This window comes from Eschrichtius robustus, chromosome 3, assembly GCF_028021215.1.
Source record: "Eschrichtius robustus isolate mEscRob2 chromosome 3, mEscRob2.pri, whole genome shotgun sequence".
Classification (NCBI taxonomy): Eukaryota; Metazoa; Chordata; class Mammalia; order Artiodactyla; family Eschrichtiidae; genus Eschrichtius; species Eschrichtius robustus.
The window spans coordinates 96,143,541-96,152,845 of record NC_090826.1 but is presented as its reverse complement, the minus strand read 5'-3'; the positions used below and the strand labels follow the sequence as shown (position 1 = coordinate 96,152,845).

At 44.1% G+C, this 9,305-nt stretch overlaps 1 protein-coding gene and 1 non-coding gene across 2 annotated transcripts; both read right to left on the bottom strand.

The window, feature by feature from the left end:
- Positions 1 to 1,698: 1,698 nt before the first annotated feature.
- On the bottom strand, positions 1,699 to 2,117 carry LOC137763233 (small Cajal body-specific RNA 2). Its single transcript, XR_011073784.1, has one exon. It is a non-coding gene; the product is annotated as a small Cajal body-specific RNA 2 (non-coding RNA).
- Positions 2,118 to 3,385: 1,268 nt separating this feature from the next.
- TMEM167B (transmembrane protein 167B) lies at positions 3,386 to 8,675 on the bottom strand. The gene is made up of 3 exons (XM_068540432.1): positions 8,519 to 8,675; positions 6,456 to 6,587; positions 3,386 to 5,899 (listed from the first exon to the last, which is right to left on the bottom strand). Exons 1-3 carry the CDS (start codon positions 8,526 to 8,528, stop codon positions 5,817 to 5,819), a joined length of 225 nt encoding a protein of 74 aa, XP_068396533.1. The 5' UTR covers positions 8,529 to 8,675; the 3' UTR covers positions 3,386 to 5,816.
- Between the last annotated feature and the right edge of the window lie 630 nt (positions 8,676 to 9,305).

Here is a 9,305-nt window from a genome sequence, read left to right as displayed (position 1 = left end):
ATGACTACTCTTAAAATATGGAAGTTTCTCAACTTCTAGAAACTAGTCCTGTTGGGCATATTTGCAACTCGGAAAGTCATCTTGCTGAAAAGATACGGATTTAGGACAGAACAGCACTGTTTTTGGCAGGAGACAGGTATTCACGTTTTGTGAACTGGAGTCATTCAAACCATACCCATTCAACATTTCTTGCAAACTTTTTTTTTTTTTTTTTTTTTTGGCTGCGTTGGGTCTTTGTTGCTGCGCGCCGGCTTTCTCTAGTTGCAGCGAGCGGGGACTACTCTTTGTTGCGGTGCGCAGGCTTCTCACTGCGGTGGCTTCTCTTGTTACGGAGCACTGGCTCTAGGCCTGCGGGCTTCAGTAGTTGTGGCACGCGAGCTCTAGAGCACAGGCTCAGTAGTTGTGGCGCACAGTTGCTCCGCAGCATGTGGGATCTTCCCGGACCAGGGCTCGAACCTGTGTGCCCTGCATTGGCAGGCGGATTCTTAACCACTGCGCCACCAGGGAAGCCCCTCTTGCAAACTTTTATGTCAGGCACTGAGCTAAGTGTTGGGAAAACAAGAATGGACATAGTCCATTCTCTTGAGCTTACAAACACTAATTTTAGTAGCTCTTTGTGACATTAACACTTATGCTGAGGTCACGCTTAACAGATTTCAGACCTTCTGGATTTAGTCATCTGCTGAGCTCTACTTTTCCATGAGGGCTCCATCTCCCTGGCTCCTTGCCATTGTTCATTCTCTTAACCCTGCTGTCTCCTTGCCCGGGAGTCAATTCTCTTTTCTTTGCCTTGATTTGTGCTGTGATATGTAGCCCCCTATTCCTGGAAACAGCGTTCAACAATCTGATCCTAGGGTCTGAAGGTACCTAAAAACTGATACAGTAATGTGGTTCCTAAAATTCAAGCCACTCACAGGAGCCTGCTGTTAAAATGAGCAATAAATGGCAGACCTTTTAGAATATTGTACACTAAAAGTTCCCATTTCTAAGATTGGACAGCATATGCATTGTTGAATAAATCAGATATGAAAGGGCTTCTTCCTGGTACTCAGGTGCAGGGTCAGTACCAGCAAACTATTACAGCCCCTCTTCCACCGAGATACTCCAATCTGTTCATAGCGTTTGCTGCCAAGTGGCAAAATTGTTTCAGTTCTCTTTATTTAGAACAGCTGAAAGTGACAGAGGGGGTGACTCTCTGGGATAATCACCTCATGTGGGTTGATACTGAACATCAAAAAATTTATTACTGCGATCCATGCATGGAGACTTTAAATAATATAGATTCCTAGACCCCCCCCCCCCCCCGATAATTCTAATTCAGTAAATCCGGTACGGGTTCCTGGAATCTGAATTCTTATAAGCTCTCCAAGTTCTCTTACGGATATATACACGTATACAGACATGCATATATACATATATCCCTTCGCGGCAGGCGCTGTATAGTGCCTTTAGACCGGGGGCACCAGTGCTGATACCATACAAAAGAGTCATCATGACAAGTCGGGTCTAAAGAAAAAAACGGAGGCGGCTACAAAACAAAACTGCAGCGGGGAACAAGGCCTCCATATCCTTTCAGCTCCCGCTCCCGCGGGCGGGGCGACGGCTCATTCAACCTCCGTCCGCCAGCGCCCGGGGCCCGCAGCCGACCGTTGACACGTTAGCCTCAACGCCACGGGCGGCCGTGCCCTGGGCCCGGGCTCAGATCAGAATCGCCTCGATAATCAGTGGCCCAGGACAAGCCCAGCCTCGTCTATCTGATCAATTCATCACTTCTGAGCGCCGGGCCCCGTAGGACCAGCTCCGGGACTCCGGGACCGCAGCGTTGCCACCGCCCAAGGGGCCTCGCTGCACAGCGCCCCGAAGAAGGGGCTTCGCAGGAGGGGAGCTTTTCATTTCGGGTTGGTCCGGCGGGGCTGGAGTCACAACCCGATCAAATAAGATCAAGGTGTAGGCCGGGGGAGGGGCACGGGGGCGGGCGCACGCACTCGCCTTGCACGCACCACGCGCGCACTCACACATTCACGCGTCCACTCACACACTCAGCCCGCAGGCGCCTTCCACACACCTCGCCACAGTTCTACCCAGCCTCACCCCACGCCGCTCTCCCTCCGGTGAAAGGGCGGAAGTGCGCAAGCTCCTTTAAAGCCCTCCGCCCCGCCTCCGCCCCGGAGGGTTCTGGGAGGAACAACCGAGCACAGGCCCTCGCCGAATGCGCACTTTCCCGCCCCCACGTGGCTCGGAGGGGAACCAAGGGCCCAGGTAAAGGCGGGACAAATTCCCACAATACTGAATCGTGATTGTCCTTGGATCTCTGTGCAGCTACACATTTATATCCATATCTGTAGTTTTTCTTTGATCTTTGATCCAAGTTCTGGATGTAAGATGATTTAATCTCAGGAGACCTCTAGGTGAATGATTTCTTTCCCAGGGAGAAGGCAAATTCTGGTCATTACCAACATCAGCTTCCCTAGGAGCTCCTTCTCCCATGGGAGAAGGCAAACATCATTTTACCAAAGGGAAAGGTGAGAATAGATTACTTAAGTCCAAGGACTAGGTAGTTAGAATATAGTAACTATATATACTACTAATATACTACCTAATATACTCTAGGTAGTAGTATAATAAGTAAAGGTTGGAAGACGTATCCCTGTCCCCACAGAGCCCTCTTGCTACCCAGAACTTGCTGTGGCAGTCATATTGCTGAATCTTCATTTACTTTCATATCTGCTAAAATAAATCTTTCAAGAATGAGTGTAAGAAAAAAAGAAAAAAAGGAACAATTATGTAAGTTAGAATTAGCTCCTTTCACATCACAAAGCACAATTTGAATGTCTCAGTTCCTTCTTTCTCCTTTTTCAAGAAATACATATGTGAGGGGGGAAGACAAATTAGAATTTTGTGAAGTTATCATTTGTACTTGTGCCAGTCCCACCATGTACTTGGAATAAACAAATTGGGGAAAAGTGTCCACTGTATGCACCAGAAGCCCAAGGATTTTCTAGGTATGTGGCTGGGTAACCCGATAACCTCATTTCACTGAAGAAGTTTATGGCTTGTAATGGCAGTTGATACTTTTAATAGCAGTAGTAGGTAAAATTATTGGGGAATGTTATCTACATTGTTTAATACACCTCAAAATGTATTTATATATATGCTTATATATATATATATATAAAATTAGTTCCCTCAAAGGAGAAAGCTATACCCTCATAGATTCTGAACTATATCATACATATATCATACATTCAGTGACCATCACAAGGGGTTAACAGGATTGATGATATTCACTAATGTAAACTAAAAAGGTATACTATGGGCAGAACCCAGGGGAGTATTGAACAAAGTTCAATAATTCAGCATGCATGTGACAAAATGGACAAAAACAGTAGGGAAAGAAACTTTATTTTCAAGGATTTGTGCAGACAATGGTGAATAAAAAGTCTTATTTCAACTATAAAAAGCTGACTTCATTCCACCCTGGCATACAGGGTTTATGGTGATGCCAGTTTGAATCTGAGGCAACACTGCTATCCCCCTTCTTCCACCCCTAAAAGACTCCCTTAGAGGAACAACTTCCTACAATTTTCAGTCAAAAATATATGACACATCAACCAAAGTAATGAATTAAACAAGTTTCTGCTTATCTAAAGTCAAGAAATGAAATAAGCTGTGTATTTGCTTCTTGCTGTAAATTACCTTCACTCTGTGTACTTTTTGGTACATTCTGGTATGAAAACATCTCAAAATATAACAGTTCAAGAGTTTAGGTCAAGATGACCCACCCAGGAGGCTGTAAAAATTGATCTGAACTGTGAAATGGGACTAGTTTAAAGTATGAAGAAGCTCTAAACACCAAGCTTAGAGATATTAGCCCTATTAGGAAACAAAAGTCATTAAAGCTACAAAATAACAAGTGCAAAACATGCTGAACCTGTATTTCCAGAGAGTGACATTCCCGTTGGCCAACAGGTTCCAAACTCACACCCACAAGGTGTAACTCTTCTTTCTGTTCCACTAGCTTTCCTTTCTCTTGTGTGAAAGATCCTCAGAAATGACAATGAAAAATATATGAATCATTGAAATTTACCCTGTGGACCAATTCCTGAAGAGATAACAGCCATAACTCTGAGATGATTAGACATGCAGTGTTTACTTGATGACTTTCTATACTTCTAGGAACCGTCAAAGCACTAAACTGCATGTTTCAGAACCTAAACTTCCTAGCAGCTTTTGTTCTTTTGGAATAAGACAAAAGACAATTTACTGCCACACTGGGGTCAACCACAGCCAACTTGTCCACAGTCAAGTTTTACTTTAGTGAACAATTCCACTGGTAGACCCATGTCTCTGCTTGCTCTTTACGATAATTTAATTTTAGACCAACTCTTTTTTTTTTTTAATAGAGAAGTTCTAGGCTTCATAAATGCAACAGTTGATCCTTTTGCAGATAAAAGGAGGAGGGAATGGAGAAGTCTTCCCTTCAAATGTAGAGTCATCGAAAATGATTTGCTCAGGAGTTCCCATACTCCATGGAAAAGCCCATCAATCCCAATTGCAAACCTCTGCTTTCCTTTACTTTAGAAAACACTCTCATTTTATTCATGGATTCTCTGAGCTGTCCAAACATGCCTATGAATGCCATCAACTTCTCTCATTCAAATTTCCCATGTTCTTATAATTTCCAAGAGACAGCTAAAGAATACTACAATATGAAGAAAATTAAAAGTGGGCCAAGAAACACAAGTAATCGACTGAAAATTGCCATAATAACCCAGAGTTAAACAAAGAATAAGTTTGTATCTTGGTTAATATGACAGAACTTCCATCTAACATCACAATAAATTCTAGATGACTTTACTAGTATATGAATTAATATACTAGATTTATTTATTTCTTCTACCCCAACTGCAAATTATTTCTTCAATAGTTTCTCTTTCCCCTAGTGGTGGCATTTAAAACTGAGTAACAGTATTTAGCACTCAGTAATTTAGAAAATATTTAAAAAGCTTTAGGAAAATAGCAACAGTTTCAATATACCATTTGAGGGGGTGAAGTTTCCTTTTGGGAATACTGGTGAATAGAACATTGTTTCTTGTCTAAGTTACTCCTTTCTGGTCTCATCACAGACAATTTCCAAATCTTACTTAGGCCCAGATTCTCTTGGCAAAACTCTCTGGCTACCAGCACACAGCACAGCTATTTCGTCTGTTCTCTTTTTGCAATGAGGATCATGCCTCTCTCTTATGTGCCCAGACGGGTATATGAAAGATAAATTTCCAAAGCCAAAATATTCCTTGGCATTGTTTAACTATTTCCCACCCAGCCTCCCCACCCCAGCCTCCCAGCCGCCTGCAATTTGCCAAATCCAAATCAAACACTAAAAAAAAAAGTCAAGTCTTGAAAATTATCTCTCCTTCCAAGAAGTCTGAATACAGCTTATATCCTCCCCTAATGAGCCTCAGTGTGAAAAGTTCCTGATGAGGGGCTGAAGAACAAAATAGGTGACAGATTTTTCAGCAGGAGGTATGTAATCGTATCACTGAGGGGTGTAATTTATCTGGACATTATAGGCTCTCTGCTGAGGACTGATTTACACACAGGTCAAAGGAAGCTGGCTTTCTGTAGTCCCCTGAAGCATAAATAAAGTTTGTAACCACGAGGAGTTTTCCCCACATAACGTAGGGGCAGATGCTGTGGTGTCATCCTGGGGACTTTGATGATTTTAGCTGAACTCTCCTACGCTGGGCCCAGGTTCCTGACAGGCTCTTCACCTTCGTCCCCTTGGTTGGCAGTTGATGAAATGGATGCTTTGGAATTCATTTTATAAACAGGACGTAGAAGGCCATTACAACGCAGGCGATTGCTACAGCAGCATGCAGCCTAGTTCCAATCACAGCAGCTAGCAGGAAAAAATAAAACGAGAAAAGAAATCAAACCCTGCCCTTCATATAAGTGCTCACTTTCAAGATTTGAAATCTCTAATCACAGATGAAGAGACCTATGAAGGGTCTCAAGAACCCACCCAGGAATGTATTTAAATACTACCCTTAAGCCCTAGGTTCTAGATGAATATACTGTTAGTTTATATTTTGCCTTATTTTGAAAAAAGATCTAGGTAAGTAGGATTCCAGATGAAGATGCCCAAAATAAAAAGTAAAAAAGCATCTGAGTTAATAAAATCAATACTTAAAAGAGACTCCAATATATTCTTTCCAGAAATTCAGAAAAAAACTTTTCACTGGGAAAATATTCCTTCCAACAACTCTAGTCCAGTCTGAAATTGTTTAATTTATATAGTTTTACTCCATGGAGAATACTAAAATTACCTTGGAGCTAAAATAAACAATTATGTAAAAGTTGAACCACAGACAATCTCAGCCTATCCCACCCCCACCTTGCAGCACCTCACTGTCCAGAGATGGCAATCTCCTCTCCCTGAACAGATATGATCTTACCTTTGTAAAACACACCCCAAACTCCCTTCTTCTCTGAGAGCAGCCAGCTTTTGAGACGAGGTACTTTCTTGAAGTAGGCACAGGTGCAAACAAAGAGCAAACCAAACACCAGAATCCCATCCAAGGAGTACACTGTTACAGAAAGAGAAGAAAACCTTTGGTGCTAATCCAACTTGGGACAGGTGATCCCCCTGGAGAACAGAGTGTGATATAATATCAAGATGATAACCTCAACTGCAGTGCCAGCCCTGACAAGAGGGAGCCAAGGTCCTGGGACTAACAAGGTTACCTTTCTGTTTCCCCAAATCACCTGTAGACAACCCCCTTACAAAGATTTCACTGCCCCCTTCCCTCTCCTTTCAAGAAGTATAAATTCTGAGAAGAGTGCATCACTTTATGTGGAATCAGCCTACCAGGAATGGCCAGTGTTGGCATTAGGTTGAGAGAGGCATAAGAATCCTTCGAGCCTGAGCTGAGAGAATGAAACATGTTCTTCCTATAAATCACTCATGTGATAAAGGAGAGGTAGATATTTGGCCAAGTCTCTCAGATCTGCATCTGTTGGTGAAGAATATGTTAAGGCAAAAGAAAAGCTTAATGGAAATTGCAAGAGTTAGAATCCGTATGACTACAATTTTCCTATGCTTATCTTACACTTCACGCATGATACTCTACTTACAAACCAAATTTCTGCCTGAGTAAACAGATTCTTGAAAACAAACAAGCAAAAAAAGATCTGAGGCTTCGACAAGGTGGAACAATTGTGAGGAAAAAAGCTTTGAACAATTAGTTCTATTTCTTACATTTGTAAACCAAGCTATGTCTTGTAAGCACAAAGAATCACCTAAGTGGAAAAAAAAAATCAGACCTGTGGAAAGGGGAAAGGGTGACTAAAACTTATTTATTAATTACTATGTGTCCAACTGCTCTCTTATTTCTCAGTTCAGAAGATTTCTTCCTCCGGGTGATGTCCGTTCTTGTACTGTGCCTACTAACCTCAGACCTCTGACTGCCCAGGAAGCTCCAAAAGGATATTTTACACAACTGGCATCTGCCAGTTCTGGGCCACTCCATCTCCCTCTCTCCCTCCAGTAAAACTATCTCACAACTAGATGTCACATAGGAAAGGGTCCAGTAAATTAATACATACACAAAGTTTTATGATGAACAATACGTGCTAGTCTTTTCTCCCGTAAGTTTTTGCAAAGCCAAAAGTCACAAGAAGGTGAAATTTGAAACTTTAGTACCAGGCTTATGGAGAAGGTACTTTTGAGAAATGCTTTCCTATGCCCTTCAAATCATACTGCCTAAGAGGTCTTGACATCTTTTTTCCTGTAAGATCGACTCCAAAGACCACAAAGTCATCGTTTCCTGCCCTTCCCTGAAATTCAGAAATCATGTCTATAAAATGTTTGAAGAGGCCTGGAAAATTAGGTCAGATAAACAGGTTGGCAACTGCCACATCATCTTTAGAAGAGGCAGTGTCTAAATTCGACCGCTGCAACACTAGCCACGGTCTCCAGATGGGATCGCCCAGGCAGGACTTTAGAATCAAATACGAGAAAGCTTCCTGACATTTTAACAAAACAAGGAGAACTTTTTTTTTTAGGATCTACATTCACCCCCGCCCCCCAAAAAGTACGGGGCTTAAAATCCTGTGTGATTTATCGGTCATCCCAACGAGCCTACTTTCCAAAAGTCTGAGAACACAGAGGGCTGTGAGGAGGATCCTCTTTTTCCTGCTGCTAAAGCAATAGTTCAACCGGGACTGGGCTCGCGAAGTGGCTTGTAAGGGTCAGAACGAACTTCTAGGAAGGGAGAAGGGCACAGTGTGGGAACCAAGGACTACGGGTGTGGGCACAAGAGGCACTGGGGGTTCTAGATGGGCACGGAACGGGGGAACCCCCGGAGGAGTATAAGGAACAGCAGTTGGGGCACCGAGAGACCAAAGGGGAACTGGGCTGGGAGGGGGCGGGGAGAACGGCCACGTCAGTCCCGGCTCCGCCCGCCAGGTTTCCACTCGTACTGCACTCCCATCCTCGGCTCTGGGTATTAGTTCTCACCGTTCGTCATGGCGGCTGGGCCCGGGCCTGGAGTTGGGGTCCGGGGGGTCAGCGGTGATAGCGGCAAAGGCGGGGGAACCCAGCTCCCGCTTGACACTTCCCGATCCGGGCCGCGACGACGGGCAGGCGCCGTAGTACGCAGGTGCAAGGGCAGAGAGGCGAGCGCCGAACGCAATCAGGCGTGGCTAGCAGATTGCCGAGCTAGGGACCTGCGTGGGTGGAGATCTCGTGAGTAGGTGTGTGTAAGAAGAAAGCTAAGAAAAGTATCCGGGAGGCTTCCTACGTGGCCATGGTAACCAATCTCTTCTGGGTGCCCCTGCAGAGTTAGTGTTGGGGCGTAACCTGACCTGCTCGAGTTGTGTTTGAAAAGGTAAAGGCTTGCAGTTTTTTTTGTTTTTTTGGTTTCTTTTAAAAATAAATTTATTTTATTTATTTATGGCTGGTTGGGTCTTCGTTGCTGTGCACAGGCTTTCTCTAGTTGTGGTGAATGGGGGCTACTCTTCGCTTCAGTGCGTGGGCTTCTCATTGCGGTGGCTTCTCTTGCTGTGGAGCACAGGCTCTAGGCACACGGGCTTCAGTAGTTGTGGCACACAGGCTCAGTAGTTGTGGCGCACGGGCTTAGTTGCTCTGCCCATGTGGGATCTTCCTGGACCAGGGATAGAACCTGTGTCCCCTGCATTGGCAGGCGGATTCTTAATCACTGTGCCACCAGGGAAGTCCAAGGCTTGCAGTTTTGCACTTTGTTTTCCACTATGGCGGCTGCTCTGTTTGTGTGTGTGCGTTTGGT